Genomic DNA, 18,636 nt, shown 5'->3' with positions numbered 1-18,636 from the left:
TTTTTATGTACAAAATGACTAAATTACCCTTCTTTTAATAAAAGATATCACAAATATATAAGGTAATATAACAAAATTAGGTCCACAAAATACAAAATATTTTTTGGCGGGAAAAGTGATCCCTCAATTTTTCCCGCCAAAACACTTGTAAAAACTTGTAAAACCTTTAAAATACCTTGTAAAATTTTCCCGTAAAATTTTTTCCCGCCAAAAATTTTTTTTTGCGGGAAAAGTGATTCCGTAATTTTTTTGGCGTTAAATTTTTGGCGGGAAAAATTTACAAGGTATTTTAAAGGTTTTTTACAGGGTATTTATAAGGTTTTACAATGTATTTTAAAAGGTTTTACAACGTATTTATAAGGTATTTATAAGATATTATAAGATTTTACAAGCTATTTTATAAGGTTTTACAAGTTATAAGATTTTACAAGTTTTTTATAAGGTTTTACAAGTTTTTTACAAGTTATAAATTCCTTATAAAACTTTATAAGTACCTTGTAAAACCTTTTAAAATACATTGTAAAACCTTACAAAACACTTGTAAATACTTCGTAAAACCTTTAAAATACCTTGTAAATTTTTCCCGCCAAAAATTTTCCCGCCAAAAAAATTGCGGAATCACTTTTCCCGCAAAAAAAAAATTTTGGCGGGAAAATTTTTTGGCGGGAAAAATTTTTACGGGAAAATTTTACAGGGTATTTTAAAGGTTTTTTACAAGTGTTTTGGCGGGAAAATTGCGGGATCACTTTTTCCGCCAAAAAATATTTTGTATTTTGTGGACCTAATTTTGTTTCAAATAAGGGTAAAATGGTCATTAAAAATTAAAAGAAGGCAAACTTAAAAATGGACTCTCAAAGGGGGCATTTTTGAAAAGGGGTATTGAAAAAGGGGCATTTTTAACAATTTCTCTTTAACTAAACGTAATACACCAAGTCATAAACGAAAAAAGATTGACAAAGTTATTAACTAAAAATAATAAACCAAGTCATAAACAAAAAAACTAAAAATATCTAATAAGGTAAACGACCTCTATTACATTCATTCGTGATGTTGTCACGCCAAGCTTCCATCGCTCTATCACCGGTCGGCTCATATGCAATATGTTCTTCTTCTTCTCCTTCTTCTCCTTCTTCTCCTTCTTCATAAAAAACCAAAGCATATTGCAGGACCTAACTCCACTCATTTCCTTGCTTTGAATATTGTTTTCTTGTAGTACTTAAGTTCCTTTATGGTTTCTCTTATATAATCCATGGCTCTGTGGTTGTTTTTCTTTGCAGGAGCTCTCCTTTTCTCTGTATTCACCCCCACAAACATATCCAAATTAGCTTATTATGTATTTTTCTCATTAATGACATGCACTTTTAGAGTATTTATCGTTACCTATGGGGAACCATCGGGAGCATAGAGCCTTGACGCTACTGACGTCGACAAGTATATGAGGGAAAAGGGCAGCTAATTCTGGCATGTACTTCTGTAAAAATACACAGATTGGTTATGATCAAGATGCATCTGTTTAGCTTTATATACAGAGAGTGAAAATACCTTTACCTTTTGTTATACACACAATATAACACCAAATTTACAAAAGATCAAATGTTCACATGTATCTTTACCTTTTGCTCAGCTTCCCTTTCAGTAATTACATATGCAAATAATAGACAAGTCTAATAGATTAATGAGTGGACAGTAATTACATATTATAATACACAAGTCCAATAGATTAATAAGTGGACAGTAATTACATACCATAGAGAAACTTAGCTACTTACATACCATAGAGAAACTTAGCTACTTACATACCATAGAGAAACTTAGCTACTTACATACAAGAAAAAAAACAGGTTCGTTTTCTTATAAAACCTGAAGATCCAGTAGTCGTGTAGACTAAAATAGTCAAGAGCCTTCTGAAAAACAGGTTCGTTTTCTTATAGCTCATACATGAAACCAATGTAATCGTGCAAACAAAATGACGATGCATTCAAGAGAAGCCAACTATTAATACAATCCAAAGACAGAGATAAAATAGATAGTGATGAAATAAAGAAGCAAAAGCTCTTGCAGCTTCTAATTAAGTAAGTAGTCGGCTAAACACAAGGTCCATCTTAAAGCTCTTGCTTGCAAATACAAATAAAGAAGCAAAAGACCTCAATTCAAAATGTTAGCTTCTTCTAATCATCATCCTTTGTTTTGTTCTACTTAGCTTCTAAACCATGACAGAATCATTAAGCATTCAAAAAAGTGTACTACATTCAAAACTAACCCAGAATCAAATCATTCATAAACGAGATAAAGATTCCAAATTTAACAAGACACAGCTAAATCGGGTTAACAAGAGTAACAATTCACAGAAACCCATTACTTTGAAGCTCTTCAGGATCATCAAAATCGCAGCATTTACTCGATTTGACTTGATTCACATAAGTTTTCACGTTTTGTGATACTGAACTTAGAGATGAACAAAGACGAAGAAGTAGAGAAAGGGCAAACCTGATTGACACAAGTGGGTGATAATCTTCTGGGAACAAACTCGAAATCTTCGGGGAACAAGATCGAATTAGAAGCTCGAAATCGTCTGGGAACAAGCTCTAAATCGTCGGGGAACAAAATCAAAGAGAAGAAGAGAAATCGTGTAAGCCATTGAGGGTTAGGTTTGTTTGTGATTTCTCAAAAATAATAAGGGTATTTTTGTCATTAATCCCATATAACGCAGCTTTTAAATCATAGACGCTCAATTTAACTGGCGTTTAAAATTTTTTGCCGCAACCTGCTGCGTTTGACGCTGCGTTATACCGCAAGTATCTGCGGCAACCAAACGAACAATGATGCTTGCGTCTGCCGCAACCGCAGGTACCTGCGGCGACGAAACGAACAGCCTAATAGATTTTTTTATTATTATTAATATAACATTATGAAATTATGGAATTTAAGGAAAAGTATATCATAATAAATTATATTTCACTATTTTGGGAATTAGGAAGATTAATACTTTTAATTTTTTGAATAAAATAAAACTTTAAATTATAACAAAAGCATCTAGAATTCTAGATACTTCTATTTTTTTTAGTAAATGTGATGAAGCAATGAGCTAAACCTCCTTAATGTGCACTACCTTTCCAAGAAATTGAACCGTAATTGACGGGAAAAAAAAACAATTCTATAGAGCTAGTGTAAAATCACTAGACTTTTGAACATCATCAACTATACAAGTTTTAAGACTACCGTGATGATTTCACCATTTTATTTTGCTTTTAATTATTCTACCATTATGTGACCTATTACTCCATTAGAACTCTACAAACAAATTCAACTCAGATAAAAATCAAATGGCGTTTGAGATATATAGTGAAACATGAAAATTACAATTCCCAATCTCAGCTCCACAAATATACAAAAGCCATAAAATTACAACAGAACCAACAACATTTTCAATTCAGTTTTTGTTGGTTAACCGGATCTTTTGTACCGAAACCAAGATCATGGTACCTTTTTACGCCACAATAGTTTTCCACAAAAAAAATGGTGCATGGCCATGGACCAATGCCCTCCCATCATTGGTACCATAATTTACAAAATTTAGTTCTCGACATCTGAGAGACTATGAATCAACCTCGAATCCTATCAAACATGGGATGGTCCAGTACTTCTCTAGCAGAAGGCCGACGCATAGGATCACGATCCATCATTGTCTGTTTCAAGAAACATGTTAGCATTTCTGTCTTAAATGCTATGTTCCAATGCTCGGACCACCATGAAACACACACCAGTAAGAATGCAAATAACGTACCTTAAGCAGTTGTTGTAACTGCAACGAATGGCCAGGAAGGAGAGGAAGTTTGCCTTCTTTGATATTGAGGGACTGGTTTCTTGATTCTGTAAGAGGAGATCCCTTAATCAGCTCGTAAACCGTTACACCTAAAGAAAAGATATCGACTTTATCAAGGTGGTCGTAGTCTTCATTGAGGATTTCTTGAGGCATGTAACGTGCATCTCCTTCTTCTACTGGTAAACTTCTGTCCAATCGTGTGGCACAACCAAAGTCACCGAGCTTGCAAACACCGTTCTTGATGTAAATATTGTCGGGTTTTACATCTAAATGAGCTATTCCTTTCTCATGCACAAACTGCAATGCCTTAGCTATCTGTAAGAGACACACAGTACAATGGTATGTATATAAGAATTCAAAGAATCACGAAACTCTCTATACTCGATTTTATATGAAAGTTAAGTGTTTACCTGATGCATAATCACCAAGATCTCTCTTTCTGAGACCTTAAGAGAAGATTTCTTGGGCAAAGCTGACAAGCTGTGATCGCAGAGTTCCAGTTGAATGTATAATTGCTCATTTTCAAACCACGAGGAGTAGTATCCTACTACATTTTCATGAAACCCTACGAACAAAATAAAATAAAAACGGTTTAAGGCTACACTGAGCTTAGCTTGCAAACAGGGAAGAACAGAATAGATTCAGGACAAGAAGGCAAAGCAAGGGACTGTACTGACCAAGAGCAGCAAGAGCTTGCACTTCCATCATAGCTTTACGTCTGCAAAAACTCAGCTGTGATTAGTTGAACAAAAACGATCCAAACAAGATGACACTATTTTTCAGCAGATATGTGTTTTTCTCTTACTAAGAAAACTAGAGAAAATTATACCTCTCTGACTCTAGATACAACTTCCTTGTGCTGTGTTTCACAGCATATAGGCAACCATCAATTCTCTTCAACACCTTAAATACACGACTGAAATGTCCAGCACCAATTTGCTGGAGAAACCAAACCAAATTACGTAAGAAGAAGCAACATAATTCCCTCATGATCATAATTCCAAGCCAAAATACCCCTTTCGCTTACCTGAATTTCATGAAAGTCCGTGAGATATCTTGACAAGCCATCCCCACTTGTACTTGCAGGGAGAAAACCTGCATACCAGTATATTTAGTACATTTTTACTGAAGAAGCCAAGCCTTATTGATTTTTAAAGCCTTTCAGGAAATTCTTGAGTAAGAATATTAGGGACAACAAACTTACTTGCGCATTTTGATCTCTGATATCCGAAAGGGTCAGTAGCAGTCTCAGACTGATTCATAACATACGGATTCTTGAGGCAAGGGGGTGGCATAGCCCGACACCGCAGAGCAACTGCAGCCTGTGAAACATATCCAGTCCTCTCTGTTTGATTAGCTTGGAGTTTATCCCCCATGACCTCATCAGTGTCAATATCATCATTCTCTTGTTCATCTACTCTATGTTTTGAAGACCAGGTAGAATTTGAATGATTTGATGTGAAACTCTCTGCATTAAACACACAAAATTTTATCTGAGTAATCAAAAACTTAAACAAACAACACACTGTCACCAAAAACATCAAATCACAAGATACTCAAAGCAATAAAAATTTCAATATTGGACATTTGTTAAAACAGGAGATCAAACATAATTATAATAACAATTGTACCAAAAAACAGTCAAGCAAGTTTCTTACAGAAACCTATATTTTCTTCTCATCTGAAAATCTTATTTTTACTCATACTAATCACAAAATTCCAATCCAGGCAATATGTCAATGACAAGAAAAAGTTAGCTTCAAACTCTGTGAAAAGATAATGACTACTCATGCTAGAAAAAGAAAGCTTACCCTGGCGACATCTTTTGCTTTTAACTGTATTTAATTTGACAGGAGACCTAGGACAAGGAGAATGATCCTACAAAAAAAAAAAAATAGAAGAACTTTAAATTTGAGACATTGGTGAAATAAAGATCTGACATAAAAAATAAAATTAACAATTTACCTTGCTGATATCTAAGCCGTTCATCAAGTTCTGATTGTCCGGGGTTATATAGTCAGGTGTGCTGAAAAATAAATCAGAAGTTAGTAGCTGAGATTTCACGAATCACAGGCCATTCATCAATATCTGTCAAGCATCTTTTCGCTAAACATAATTACATAAATCTCAATAAGTTAAGCTTTCTCAGAGATTTCAGAAAGGCTAGATTTTTAAAAAGTGAATATAAGGGAAATCTTCTCAAATCTACAGTCCAATCATGAAATCGTAATACTAACTAATCCCAAGCATCTTGATTTTTAAAAAGTGAATATATGGGAAACCATCTCAAATCTAAAGTCAGATCTTGAAATCGTAATACTAACTAATCCCAAAATTCTACTACACAGAAGATAACGATAGATCTCGAATTAGATAAATGCCAGAGTTAACGAAGATTTACCAGAAGAAGTCTTGGCTAAGAATAAAGTCCTTATCTCCGCAATTGGCATCTGAATCAGCGGATCCCAACTGATTCCGGAGCTCCGACGAGTCCGAATCGATAAGACCCTGAAACGCCGATGAAGCAACATTCGACGATGGACGATTATCAAAAGAAAGCTTCGACAATTGACCGAATTGAAGCAGAGAGTGTCGCTCCAATGTCCCTTCCATCTTTCGAATCTTCTTCGTTCTTCTGGTTTTGATCGTTCCTAGGGTTTTCCTCTTCGCCAACAGTGTTCTTCCTTTCTTCTCGAACATGACGATGAATATTAGTATTTGATAGAAGAAGTAAAAACAAAAAATAATTGAAATAAATTCGAAATTTGCGCGCTCTAGTCTCGTAGCTAAAATTTGGGAATAGTCATCTGCGTGAATGACTACGGTGCACTTCCTATATTATCAATTCTGGACCGTTCGATCTTCAGGATAGTAATATTTTGTCACAGATAAAGTAGAGGTGCAGCGGATCTTCTGTGGAGCGTGTCATGTAAGCTTTGGTGGTCTTTAATAAAACTACGCCCTGAGCTGGTGGGGCTGGGAACATATTGGGCCCGTTAAAATTATAAGTATTGCCATTACAACTAATGGGCCCGTGAGCTATATTCGACAGAATCGCACCGCTAACACCACTATTTTCCCCCGCAAAACCCATTTGCTGTTTCAATTCCCACTTCTTTATAGCTGTTTTCTTTTGGGTATCAATATTGATCTTATGACAAGTTTTTTTGTGGTGTGTACTAATTAACGTATGATTGTTTAGGTCTCAATATCGATCTTATATTCTTATGACAGTTTGTTTTTGCATAAGAAGCTAATGTAATTAATTAATCTTTTTTTAAAAAAAAATATGTAAAAAGAAAGTATTAGGTGCCTTGTCGTAAACTCGTAACCAAATTATTGAACATCTCCCACCTTTAACATTGTCTTAAACCTCAATAGCTTCATCACTTGCATAAGCTTTTTCAACATTTGATATATCATCTCTGGAAGCAGTGATAAATCGGTAAGGGATCTTAATTAAAGTCTCCATCTCTAGTTCTTGACCAATGAGTGATGCTTTACTCTTCTTCAGGTTCGATTGTGGGATGTTTATGAAGGGTCGCTTCTTGACATGTGTGATTTTAGTACAATGGTATATATCCTCATACAGTAATTTATCCTTAAAATCTGGTTATGTATTTCTTGATATTTGTCACAGTAAATGAATTATGTTTGTGCGTATTGAAGGCGGAGTCGACCAAAGTCACTGACATATGTAATATATCCAAATCTTCTCTTGCTGTGGCAATGCAAAGATAAGTCCAATATTTTAGCTCGCATTTGTTTTCTTCATAAATGTTTGATTACTTATATTAATTAAAAAATGCAGCTTCCAAGGAATATACTTGCTAATTTGTGATTTGGCAAGGCTTTTTATCAAAACGGTTATCAATTTCCCCGAATAAAATTATGTGCTTACAAGTATTGCTTTATGCAAACCAGTGCTATTGATGGTATCTGGAGTTTCATATCCACCAAGCTCTAGACTCCTTGGTTAGTATAGGGTGAGAGTCTTGTCACACAATGAAGAAAAAATCGTTGATGAGGACAATATTCCGATAGGGACAAGACTTTTGAAACATTTTCATGACCATTCACACACAAAGGTTACTTGACTTCTGCTTTCTTTCTCATTTTTCCATGAGCAAAGATAAAATCATTTGCAAGTTTTTTTTTCACATATTGACATTTGTGTGAGTTACATTACAACCTTGAGAAATATGAAGACAAAATAATCACATCATTGGTTTTCTTCACTTCCAACTCCTTCCTTTTGAAAATTAAAAAGCTAATATCACAAAAGAGTTTAGTGACACATTGACATGGGATAAGAGTCTAAAGACTAGAATCAAAACTGATTTCCATTTCCGTCTCACTTTTTTGTATCATATTTTTTCTTCCAAACTTTTACCCGTAATTTGTACTAGAATGTGAAATCAAGGAATTGCCGGATCAATGTCTAATTAATTCTAAAATATGGGATAAATTATAAAGCATGCATGGGATTAAATTGGGCCTGTAAAAGCCCAATTACCAATCCAATAAGTGAGCTCATATCCAAAGCATACCAACGGCAACGTCGGTACAAAGGCGAACACCGGCGAGATCGATTTGAACGGTGACGGCTAATGTGGCGGCGAAGTAACTTACCGGTGACTGTCCTACATCCCTGAGAATTATTTGCGATTGCGATTTCTTCTTCCAGGACGGACATTTATTTGCTTTTTTTCTTGTTGGATTATCAGGTGAATCCAGATTCCGATCAGAGCATATCTGGTGGGTGATCTGAAATTTCACTTTTGTATCTTAATGTCTTTCAAAATTTCAAACGAGTGACTCTCAAGCTGTTGTTTGGTCTTGTAGAGGAAGAGGAGGAGGAGCAAAATGATCTGTGGCCTAGCGAGAATGCAAAGGAAGAAGAGGTAATGTTTAATCTCTAACTTTCGATTCGTTAACCTCTTGCGTTAAAGCTCTCTGGGAACTCCTGAGAATTTGAAGATGGAATGATATATCTTCATCATAATCTGGGTTTCTCCAAAATGAGTTTCTTAGGTTGTATCCTATATGAATATGATTTGAGAAAGAACATGGCAACTTTTAATTTTGCCCAATTGATTAGTTTTGAGGAGCTATAGGGAAATTTATTGTGGTTTGACAGTAGTTGGCTTCAATATTTTAGGGAGGATTACTACTTCAAACAAAGCTCGAAAAACTCATAGGTATATATATCCAGTTTGTGGTCAAGCCTTTTCTATGACTATCTTAAGGGAAGTGTTTTCACAAAGAGCTTCTGTGTTGTTTTCAGGTTGTGGTGAACTAAATTATGCTAGGGATCCCGGTGATGTAACTCTGGAAGCAACTGTGAGTCTTTTTCGTTTTAAAATTCTTTTGTTCTGAGGAATATTGGAATCACATGGTGATGAGAGAATTTCCTTTTTAGCTACGGAAGATATCATCGGATTTCGTCCAAGTTCCTGATTCCCCTGAGGAGACTTGTTTTACTTCTTCAAGAAGAACAGGATTTGCATGCATATCTGCTCAGGAAAGTGGGTCAGATGATGAGGTTACCTTCTAATCTTCGAGTCCATTTCACCCATGCAGCTTGATAAGTGCTGTATATTTTTGTCGAATTGGTCACAGTATTCTCCCATTGAGTCGCTGTACTTATGTTTTTAATGATGATTATTGTTGCCTTCAGATTCCACATGATGAACAAGTGGCAACTTGGTCTGCTATAAGTAAAGAAACCAAGTCACTAACCCATTTGAATGGTATTGCTTCAGTCGCATCATCCCATCTATGTGGCTTCAGAGCCAAGAGAAGTAGTAAAGGTACTGTTTCATCCAAAACTCTTCTTAATATTTTTTACCGTAGAAGTTAAAGAACGAGCACCACGTATGAAAACTCAAAGAAACAGATCATGTGTGCATGAACTTCTGAAATCTCTGAGTTGGGTTTCTAATGTATATGCAGTTGTCAAAGATCATGTGAGGCCAAAATTTTCATTTAACTCACATACTCATGGAGAAGCGTCATCCAAGATAAGTGACATGGCTGAAATCTTTGAGCCTGATGCGGAGGATCAGGCCATAGAAGAGGATCCGATTGTTGAATGCCCCAACAGTTTTGATGAAAGATCAGGAAACAGGCAGGGTGTTTCTGTTGCTGAGTCGAGAGAGGTTCTGCACGGGTGCACTGAAGATGCGATACCCAAGCTTCTAGAAATTCCTCCAGATAAGATTAGACTGATAAAAAGAAGCTCTAAACTGGTATTATTGATTATACAGTGGATTAGCAATTGATTTGCTACTTTGCTCTCAGATCTCTGTTTCATTCGTTTGGCCTCCTTTCTGCTCCAGTACAGCAGACATGAAGCAAAAAGTCGAAAATTTGCTCATAAGGGAAATTCATCTAACTTCCAAGATAGTGATACTGATGATGAACTTCCTGGACCTATGGATAGTGGATCATCAAGCGATGATGAGGTTTGATTCTCTTCCTTTCTTGTGATTTGGGTAAACTCCTTCTCCTCAGTCTACGATCAAAGCCAAATGATATTGTTCTGTGACATAGCCTAGTTATCGAAGCTCAGTGCCAAACATTTCTAACCAGAAGAAACAATTTGTTGGAGACCGGTTTGATGAAGCGATAAAAGCTTCCTCTTTGAGCAAGGAAGGTCTCTTGTTCGGTTCACCTAGATTATCTGGGTAATCAAACTTTCAACACGTTTTAGGCACCACACTCTTAAAACCACACATATCAGTTAACATGAAAACCTGTTTTTTGTTGCATCAATTTGCAGTGGCTTTAGCCTGTATGGCAAGCTACAACAGATCATAAAACAAGAAAAAGAGACAGAAATGGAAATCACGAGGAAATTGCAAGGCGGAATCGAACAAGCAGGTAACCCTGCTTTTTAACTCCCATATAAACAAAATCTAGTTCATACCTCTGTTTACTCGTTTCCTGTTTCCCAACTCAGATACATCGAGCTATCTTGACGTAGAAATCATATCAAGACACTTGGAGGGAAAGCTGGTTGTCTGCAAATGCTCCATCATTGACCTTTCTGGGGTTCTCTCTCCATCTCTTTGACGCATCTAATAAAACTGCTCCTTTAGTTATATCCTTTGAAGATCTATCATCTATCAAATAGATTATAAGCATTGATTTAGTCACTCACATTTGATTTTGTAGGACTCCCTATTACTCAAGAACACACAAGCTCTTGCAGCCAAAGAAACAGAAACAACAATTGTTTTTAGTCCTAAAGTTTGTGCGGATGTTGATATCGAAATAGGAAACTTTATCCGAGTATATGCACCATGGTCAGTTTTGATTCCACCCTTTAGGCTCTTATCCCGTGTCAATGTGTCACTGAACTCTTTTGTGATATTAGCTTTTTAATTTTCAACAGGAAGGAGTTGGAAGTGAAGAAAACCAATGATGTGATTGTTTTGTCTTCATACTTCTCAAGTTTGTAATGTAACTCACACAATGTCAAAATGTGAAAAAAAAAAAAAAACTTGCAACTGATTTTATCTCTGCTTATAAAAACGATAATTAAAGCTCTATGATTGATAACAACGAGAAATTGCAGAGTATTGGACTTTTTATGATCAAAATAGTAGAACAGAATTATGATTTTCCATATTTATGTGATTTGTAAGAAACTGCAGATTACCAGAAACTGCTGTGAGATGTTGTAATCAGAGTTTAAATGTTTTTGGATTTATCGTGTTTTCTTCTTTGGTTTCACTAATCACTACTACTGATTAAAGGCGTAAATCAGTTCTTACCAATTGTTCAAGTCGTTTTAGTACTGTATACATGAACTCTTTGTTGGTTTGATTCCAGTCTTGTGCTTAGGTAAACCTCAAAATAAAGCATATGTAGCCTCACGAAAGCTAAAAAAAGTTTAGTATTCGTCCTTTTTCTTAATTAGCACTTAATTAATGAAACAAAAAGGATAAATAATGAAATAAAACGGTAGATCCGTAGTTTATAATTTGTATCATTGGAACAATTCATCTCTCAATACACAAGAAAGGTGGACACTTTACGTGGATGTGAAGAAAAACACAAAATGTTCCTCAGCTTTTGTATTGCAAAAGAGAAAGCATATAACTTAGTATATATAATCAGGTTTATGGAGGAGCTATATATATACATGAAAAAAACTAAACAATTCTATCTATATAGTATATATGGACTGCTTACAGATGGTGTTCAAGTTATTGCCAAACTGGAAACGTGAGGCAGAAGTTAAAAAGCTCGGTAAGCAAAATTGGGATAGAATTTGATTTCAGTGAATTCGTTTCTATGATTCTTCTTCTTACACTAATGTAAAAAAAATATATATATGGAATATTAAAGTTGCAGGTTACAAGGTTCATGGCGATCCTTTCTCCACCAACACAAGGCGTGTCCTCGCTGTTCTCCATGAGAAAGGACTCTCTTACGAGCCCATTACCGTCAAACTGCAAACCGATGAACACAAAAGGGAACCTTTCCTCTCTCTCAATGTAAGTAATGATATCGCAAAATCGAATGATTAGTGCCGAATGAGATTTCATTACACACCTGTAGATTATAGATTGACTTTGTGCCGAATCATCTACATATACATAATTTTGTTATATATGGTTAGGTTTTGATACTCACCTAGGGATTGGTTACTTGTAACCCAAGGATTTAGAGTTTTAACAGTGTGTTATTGATGCAGCCATTTGGTCAAGTCCCTGTTTTTGAAGATGGAAATGTTAAGCTGTATGGTGAGTTTAATCTTACACACTAATAACAACAACCTGATAAACATTTGTTATACTTATATCTAATCAATTTTTTTCCTTCTAGAATCCCGAGCCATCACACAATACATTGCATATGTTCATAGCTCAAGAGGCACACAGCTTCTGAATCTTAGAAGTCACGAGACAATGGCAACTCTAACAATGTGGATGGAAATCGAAGCTCATCAGTTCGATCCACCCGCATCAAAACTCACTTGGGAACAAGTCATTAAGCCTATCTACGGTCTAGAGACTGACCAAACAATCGTCAAAGAGAACGAGGCTATTCTAGAGAAAGTTCTAAATGTCTACGAGAAACGACTCGAAGAATCTAGATTCTTGGCTTGTAATAGCTTTACTTTGGTTGATCTTCATCACCTGCCAAACATACAATACCTTTTGGGAACTCCAACAAAGATACTGTTCGAAAAACGAACCAAAGTGCGTAAGTGGGTGGATGAGATTACGAGTAGAGAGGCTTGGAAGATGGCCTGTGATCAAGAGAAATCTTGGTCTAATAAGCAAAGGAACTAAATGAAAGCAGAAGTAAACTTTATGTGTGAATGAATGTGTTTGTGTGTTGAGTTTGGGTCTTTGTTCGTAAGCTTGTGTGTTGTTTGTTGCTTGGTGAATCTTATAAGATGCTTTGTGTTTGATTAATATATGTTTGATATAAATAAATATTATTTAAACTAATTAAAGAGAATAGCACCTAGCAGGCTAGCACTAATTAAAGGTATATACTATGTTGCATGGAAACTCTCTTTGAGGTCCGTTTCCCGTTTCCGAAACGTTTCGGAAACACGAAAAATGTCACAGAAACACGTTTCCTAAAAATCTATGTTTGGAAACACGATGGAAACTCACGTTTCCAAAATGGAAACACGACAAATTCTTTTTATTGACTTTGGAAACTTAATAAATAAAAGTTAAAAATATTAAGATTTATAATACATATAACTAATTTTGGAAGACTATTAGTTTTAAGATCTTTCTATCGACAAACTAGATTTGGAGGCATCTTTATATGATCTATGATGAAACTAATAAAAATGAGAATGAAAATGTTGGTCTAAATTAAATATTTGAACTTGAATCTTTTAATTTTTATCTTTTAGAATTTTAGTTAACCTATTTAATATTGATGTTTTGGACTTGTATTGTTTAATTTAACCATTTTTTATAGTTTTATGTTAATGTTACATATATATATATATACATATATTTTATTTATATGTATGTGTATACGTTTCCAAAACGTTTACAATCCCTAATTTTAGAAAAAAATCGTTTCCCGTTTCCGAAACGTTTCGCTTCCACGTTTCCGTTTCCGTTTCCATGCAACATAGGGTATATATGTACCTCACCTACATAGGCGGTTAAATCTGTACCTCGCTATTAAATTGTAAGCTAAATCCTTATAAGAAAAAAAAAAACTCTAAAGGAAAGAAATCTACAATGTCATGTCAAAAAATCCAACTAATTAGTAATAAACAAATTTGAAAAGGAAACGAAGTAAATTATTATGGTTATAATTAATTATAAATACATCTTTTGGATGCTCTATGATTAAGCAATCAATATACACCAAATATAAAAACAACTGAGTGTTGAGTGTATAGAGAGAGTCGAAAAAATGGGTTCCTCCATATTATTGGGTTCGTTTGCTCTCGTGGTTATGATGGCGATTTCTTACGAACCATTCCAATGTAATTATTTTGATGTTTTTTTTTCTTTTCCGTATTATACTATGAAATTTGGTTTCGAATTATATTCATAATTGAGTCGTAGGGATGGGAGTAAACGCGAGCGAAGTACGGATAACTTGCTACCATCATTGTAACCAGACGTTCGAGAGTCAAGAATTAGCTCACAAAGATGGTAATCATACTAATGGTGATTTCTACCAGAATGAACAGTGAATTTCTTTCATCTCCTACTTCATCGTAATACATGTAAAAGTGCAGAGTACAAGATTTATGGGTACCCTTACTCCACCAACACAAGGCGTGTCCTCGCCGTTCTCCATGAGAAAGGTCTCTCTTACGATCCCATCACCGTCGACTTGAAAGCCGGTGACCAGAAGAAGCCACGTTTTCTCTCTATCAATGTACTTTCCACCTCTAGCTAGTTAAATCTGCTTCACGAAATGTTTAGTGATATCTTAGTTTTAATTTAACAATGCGTTTATTGTATTATTGATGCAGCCATTTGGTCAAGTCCCAGTGTTCCTAGATGGGGATCTTAAGTTGACTGGTGAGTTTAAAACTACATTTAAAACTAATTGATCTAGTGAATTTTGATATAATTTGTTTTCCTCAGAATCTCGAGCTATATCTGAATACATTGTGACTGTCCATAAATCAAGAGGCACACAACTTCTGAATTACGAAAGCTACAAAAAAATGGGAACACAAAGAATGTGGATGGCTATTGAATCTTTTGAGTTTGATCCACTCACATCAATATTGACCCTGGAGCAATCCATCAAGCCTATGTACGGTCTAAAGACGGACTACAAGGTTGTGAATGAAACAGAGGCAAAGTTAGAGAAGGTTCTAGATATATACGAAGAACGACTCAAAAAGTCTAGCTTCTTGGCTAGTAACAGTTTCACAATGGCTGATCTTTATCACCTTCCGAATATTCAATACCTTATGGACACACATACAAAGAGATTGTTTGAAAACCGGCCAAGCGTGCGCCGGTGGGTGGCTGAGATCATAGCTAGACCGGCTTGGAAGAGGGCATGTGATGTTAAGGCTTGGTACCATAAGAAGAAGAATTAATGAGAGCAAAAAATTTGTTTTCTTGAGTTTGATGTTATGAATAAAAAGGCAAAACTTTTGCAAATTTCAGTGAATTAGTCATCTCCCTTTTGGTCCATAATAGAAATCGATCGTTGTGGAATCACTCTTTCATGTCATAATGATTGCAAATTCCGAAGTTTAATTTATACTTCAAAATATAAGATTTTCCGTACGTTTCACAAGCTTAAATGTTCTGTAAAGTCAAAGTGGTTTATAATTTAATGAGCATTTTTGTGAATGTGAAAAACGTAAAAAAGTATTTTGTATAAGATTTTTAAAACTTTTTTTGTGAAATATATTACAGTACATAAATTAGTAATGTATTCCTACATAATTATGGTTAGTATCATAGTATGTAATTCATGGATCGTTGCTTCAACATGATTGATCATTATTGACCCCAACTTTGTAATTATACCATATTGTTCAAAATGTGAAATATTTCGTTAGCATCCAACGATCTAACTTGAGTATCTAACGATCCAAGTGAACCCAACAACGTCGGTCAGACTTTTTGACTAGTAGATAAAAGACTATTCTTGTGGTCGTTGTCACGCGGCGGTTGATATTTTCTCTGATTATAATGTTTTTATAATTTATATGACGTTATATTTAAGTCTTGAACCAATAGAAACGACGAATCATACATTAATCAGCTTGACTTTGAAATAATCTTCTAAACACTTTATCAAAAAAAAATTCTTCTAACAAAAGAGTATTCAAGGTTTTATCCAAAAAATAAAAATAAAAAGAGTATTCAAGATTGGTGGCGCCTTTTGCTTTTTGTTTATTCACTAAGTTACTCTGTTTAGTTGTATAAATACACTTCCCCATTGTGTATTTCTTTTCATCAACCACAAAGATCTCTCTACTTCAACAAATCTTCACATTACTTTTAAGAACAAAAAAAAAACAGCGTTAACTAATGGCAGGAATCAAAGTTTTTGGCCATCCAGCTTCCACAGCCACGAGAAGAGTTCTCATCGCTCTACACGAGAAGAATGTCGACTTTGAATTCGTTCATGTCGAGCTCAAAGATGGTGAACACAAGAAAGAGCCTTACATCCTTCGTAACGTGAGTACATATAAAATTTGTCAAGACAAAAGATTGTTTTTCATCTAATTACTGAATCTTGGTCTAAATAATCTCGAATATTGTTTTGCAGCCCTTTGGTAAAGTTCCAGCCTTTGAAGATGGAGACTTCAAGATTTTCGGTAAGTATATATATATATATATATATATATATATATATATATATATATGTGTTAATATAGTAAACATGTCAAGTTACAGAAATTTGTATTTTTGATAATTGCAATAAAAGAAAGCAGAAACACTCAAATGTTTCTTTTGTTTGGCAGAGTCAAGAGCAATCACTCAATACATAGCTCATGAATTCTCAGACAAAGGAAACAACCTTCTCTCAGCTGGCAAAGGCATGGCGATCATAGCCATGGGCATTGAAATTGAATCGCATGAGTTTGATCCAGTTGGTTCCAAGCTTGTTTGGGAGCAAGTCTTGAAGCCTTTGTATGGTATGACCACAGACAAAACCGTTGTTGAAGAAGAAGAGGCTAAGTTAGCCAAAGTCCTCGATGTTTACGAACACAGGCTTGGTGAGTCTAAGTATTTGGCTGCTGATCACTTCACTTTGGTCGATCTTCACACTATCCCTGTGATTCAGTACTTACTTGGAACTCCAACTAAGAAACTCTTCGACGAGCGTCCACATGTCAGTGCTTGGGTTGCTGACATCACTTCTAGGCCTTCTGCTCAAAAGGTTCTTTAAGTGAATCAGAAGATTTGAATAAAAGTGGCGATGACCTAATTGCCTCAATTCTCTCACAAACAATAAAAGTGGCGATGACCTAATTGCCCAATTCTCATCAACTCTGTTTTGCTTTTTGGTGTGTTTCCTCTGTTTTCTGCTTCTGAGTGATTGGTTTGAATGTAATCTTCAATAATGAGTCTTCATATATAATAAAATATTTTATCTTAAAGTTTAGCCACCAATTAATGTTCATCTCAATGTCTCATTCTATTCTTCTAAGTCTTGAAAGTTGACTTTTCTTTCTTTTCCCATTGTAAGAAAGAAATTGACTGTTTACTGTAAATGCGTCTTAATTGGTTGAAGGTCTTAATCTGCAAATTAGTTAGTATCGTAAGTTTAAATTCAGACAAAAACACATTTTTTTAATTAAAATATTACAACACCAACTCCAAATTAGTTCTGCTACTCATCAATCACACTAATAATCTTCTTCGTTTTCCTAATCAATTCCAAACCTTCTCTGATGATGGCAAGCTTCAAAGTCAACAATGTTATTTATCATTTTTGGGCATAACTGTCACCAAAAAAGGTTCCTATATAAATATTCAAAGAAGTTAGAAGTTAATTAGTTTCCCAAATAAAACAGAGTAGAAAGGAAGTTGTTTTTAAGATAAAAAGTTATGGTTTTCTAAGGAAGCGTATAACAAAATTGAATTGCTGTGGGTGGCTATAGCTCCCTCGCTAAACCGTCATTTACTCGAGAGTGAGCCGCGTTTAACGTTCTCTCAATGTACCTTTGCACCTATAGTTAGATGACTTGTGTTTCACGAAATTTAGGTCTTAACTAGGGTTTCCATTTAACTGGCCTTATCTGTTTAAACGACAGTCTTCTAATCTCTAAACTCTTTGTTGAAATCCACGTTAGTTTAACAATTTTCTAGATTAATTTAGCCATAAATCATTGACTTAGCAAGCATGTTATAACGAGGGTTGATTATTACCTAACGATTAGTTACTCAAGTTTGTTATGTCTCACGTTTTAAGCCTCTTGATCTTACGTACACTTCCAACTAATTGATCTAATAAACCTTTTTGAATTTGATTCCGGGCAAATTTTGATATAGTTAGTCTTCCTCATATTCTCGAGCTATATCTGAAAACATAGGGACGAAAGCTACAAAACATGGGAACACAAGCAATGTGCATGGCTACCGAAACTTCTGAGTTCGAACCACTCGCATCAATACTGACCTGGGAGCAATCCATCAAGCCTAAGTACGGCCTAAAGGCGGACTATAAAGGTTGTGAATGAAAACCAAGGGGAAGCTAGAGAAGGTTCTAGATATATACAAACGACGACTCAAAAAGTCTAGCTTCTTGGCTTGTAGCTTCACATTGCCTCATCTCCTTGACTCAACTATCCAATTTGAACATCCAACGATCCACGTCGATTCAAC

The 18,636-nt window shown here is 35.1% G+C and overlaps 5 protein-coding genes and 1 long non-coding RNA gene across 8 annotated transcripts; 4 read left to right on the top strand and 2 right to left on the bottom strand.

Moving 5' to 3' along the window:
* Nucleotides 1-909: 909 nt before the first annotated feature.
* Nucleotides 910-2,628, bottom strand: LOC9325493. Its single transcript, XR_002329005.1, has 3 exons — nt 2,488-2,628; nt 1,381-1,471; nt 910-1,292 (listed from the first exon to the last, which is right to left on the bottom strand). It is a non-coding gene; the product is annotated as an uncharacterized LOC9325493 (long non-coding RNA).
* A 674-nt stretch (nt 2,629-3,302) lies between these two features.
* On the bottom strand, nt 3,303-6,604 carry LOC9325492 (wee1-like protein kinase). The gene is made up of 10 exons (XM_002889382.2): nt 6,225-6,604; nt 5,789-5,849; nt 5,635-5,701; nt 5,028-5,291; nt 4,851-4,918; nt 4,653-4,762; nt 4,501-4,541; nt 4,234-4,388; nt 3,785-4,138; nt 3,303-3,686 (listed from the first exon to the last, which is right to left on the bottom strand). The coding sequence occupies exons 1-10, from the start codon at nt 6,521-6,523 to the stop codon at nt 3,603-3,605; spliced, it is 1,503 nt and encodes a 500-aa protein (XP_002889428.1). The 5' UTR covers nt 6,524-6,604; the 3' UTR covers nt 3,303-3,602.
* Nucleotides 6,605-8,349: 1,745 nt separating this feature from the next.
* Nucleotides 8,350-11,528, top strand: LOC9328202. The gene is made up of 14 exons (XM_021014804.1): nt 8,350-8,457; nt 8,551-8,581; nt 8,669-8,727; nt 8,985-9,024; nt 9,111-9,166; nt 9,246-9,368; nt 9,504-9,636; nt 9,779-10,074; nt 10,165-10,290; nt 10,379-10,512; nt 10,608-10,708; nt 10,788-10,879; nt 11,003-11,133; nt 11,223-11,528. The coding sequence occupies exons 1-14, from the start codon at nt 8,434-8,436 to the stop codon at nt 11,287-11,289; spliced, it is 1,413 nt and encodes a 470-aa protein (XP_020870463.1). The 5' UTR covers nt 8,350-8,433; the 3' UTR covers nt 11,290-11,528.
* A 427-nt stretch (nt 11,529-11,955) lies between these two features.
* Nucleotides 11,956-13,293, top strand: LOC9328201 (glutathione S-transferase F4). Of its 3 annotated transcripts, none has more exons than XM_021015213.1 (4): nt 11,956-12,082; nt 12,188-12,330; nt 12,531-12,579; nt 12,662-13,293. In XM_021015213.1, exons 1-4 carry the CDS (start codon nt 12,013-12,015, stop codon nt 13,129-13,131), a joined length of 732 nt encoding a protein of 243 aa, XP_020870872.1. In that variant the 5' UTR covers nt 11,956-12,012; the 3' UTR covers nt 13,132-13,293. The 3 variants fall into 3 exon arrangements, with proteins under 3 accessions (XP_020870872.1, XP_002892139.1, XP_020870873.1); XM_002892093.2 differs by having other exon boundaries at nt 11,967-12,082; nt 12,182-12,330; XM_021015214.1 differs by lacking the exon at nt 11,956-12,082 and having other exon boundaries at nt 12,200-12,330; nt 12,531-12,583.
* A 786-nt stretch (nt 13,294-14,079) lies between these two features.
* Nucleotides 14,080-15,559, top strand: LOC9328200 (glutathione S-transferase F5). Its single transcript, XM_002892092.2, has 5 exons — nt 14,080-14,306; nt 14,389-14,478; nt 14,565-14,707; nt 14,805-14,853; nt 14,920-15,559. Exons 1-5 carry the CDS (start codon nt 14,234-14,236, stop codon nt 15,384-15,386), a joined length of 822 nt encoding a protein of 273 aa, XP_002892138.2. The 5' UTR covers nt 14,080-14,233; the 3' UTR covers nt 15,387-15,559.
* Nucleotides 15,560-16,106: 547 nt separating this feature from the next.
* On the top strand, nt 16,107-17,431 carry LOC9328199 (glutathione S-transferase F6). Its single transcript, XM_021011205.1, has 3 exons — nt 16,107-16,482; nt 16,574-16,622; nt 16,770-17,431. The coding sequence occupies exons 1-3, from the start codon at nt 16,333-16,335 to the stop codon at nt 17,195-17,197; spliced, it is 627 nt and encodes a 208-aa protein (XP_020866864.1). The 5' UTR covers nt 16,107-16,332; the 3' UTR covers nt 17,198-17,431.
* Nucleotides 17,432-18,636: the final 1,205 nt, after the last annotated feature.

The sequence above is a fragment of the Arabidopsis lyrata genome, assembly GCF_000004255.2.
Source record: "Arabidopsis lyrata subsp. lyrata unplaced genomic scaffold ARALYscaffold_1, whole genome shotgun sequence".
Classification (NCBI taxonomy): Eukaryota; Viridiplantae; Streptophyta; class Magnoliopsida; order Brassicales; family Brassicaceae; genus Arabidopsis; species Arabidopsis lyrata.
Note: the sequence above shows the minus strand (reverse complement) of the source record. Positions and strands in the feature narration are given on the sequence as shown.

Bases quoted from the DNA above. Each gene is read 5' to 3' on its own strand.
- LOC9328202 (XM_021014804.1), top strand. From the start codon at position 8,434: ATGTGGCGGCGAAGTAACTTACCG. The intron at 9,637-9,778 runs GTACTGTTTCAT...ATGTATATGCAG, and splicing joins AGCCAAGAGAAGTAGTAAAG to TTGTCAAAGATCATGTGAGG. The intron at 10,075-10,164 runs GTATTATTGATT...TTTCTGCTCCAG, and splicing joins TAAAAAGAAGCTCTAAACTG to TACAGCAGACATGAAGCAAA.
- LOC9328199 (XM_021011205.1), top strand. From the start codon at position 16,333: ATGGCAGGAATCAAAGTTTTTGGCCATCCAGCTTCCACAGCCACGAGA. The intron at 16,483-16,573 runs GTGAGTACATAT...ATTGTTTTGCAG, and splicing joins AGCCTTACATCCTTCGTAAC to CCCTTTGGTAAAGTTCCAGC. The intron at 16,623-16,769 runs GTAAGTATATAT...TTTGTTTGGCAG, and splicing joins TGGAGACTTCAAGATTTTCG to AGTCAAGAGCAATCACTCAA.
- LOC9325492 (XM_002889382.2), bottom strand. From the start codon at position 6,523: ATGTTCGAGAAGAAAGGAAGAACACTGTTGGCGAAGAGGAAAACCCTA. The intron at 5,702-5,788 runs GTAAATTGTTAA...TTTTTTTTGTAG, and splicing joins ACGGCTTAGATATCAGCAAG to GATCATTCTCCTTGTCCTAG. The intron at 4,542-4,652 runs GTATAATTTTCT...GAGTTTTTGCAG, and splicing joins TTGTATCTAGAGTCAGAGAG to ACGTAAAGCTATGATGGAAG.
- LOC9328201 (XM_002892093.2), top strand. From the start codon at position 12,013: ATGGACTGCTTACAGATGGTGTTCAAGTTATTGCCAAACTGGAAACGT. The intron at 12,083-12,181 runs GTAAGCAAAATT...GGAATATTAAAG, and splicing joins GGCAGAAGTTAAAAAGCTCG to TTGCAGGTTACAAGGTTCAT. The intron at 12,580-12,661 runs GTGAGTTTAATC...TTTTCCTTCTAG, and splicing joins TGGAAATGTTAAGCTGTATG to AATCCCGAGCCATCACACAA.
- LOC9328200 (XM_002892092.2), top strand. From the start codon at position 14,234: ATGGGTTCCTCCATATTATTGGGTTCGTTTGCTCTCGTGGTTATGATG. The intron at 14,307-14,388 runs GTAATTATTTTG...ATTGAGTCGTAG, and splicing joins TTCTTACGAACCATTCCAAT to GGATGGGAGTAAACGCGAGC. The intron at 14,854-14,919 runs GTGAGTTTAAAA...TGTTTTCCTCAG, and splicing joins TGGGGATCTTAAGTTGACTG to AATCTCGAGCTATATCTGAA.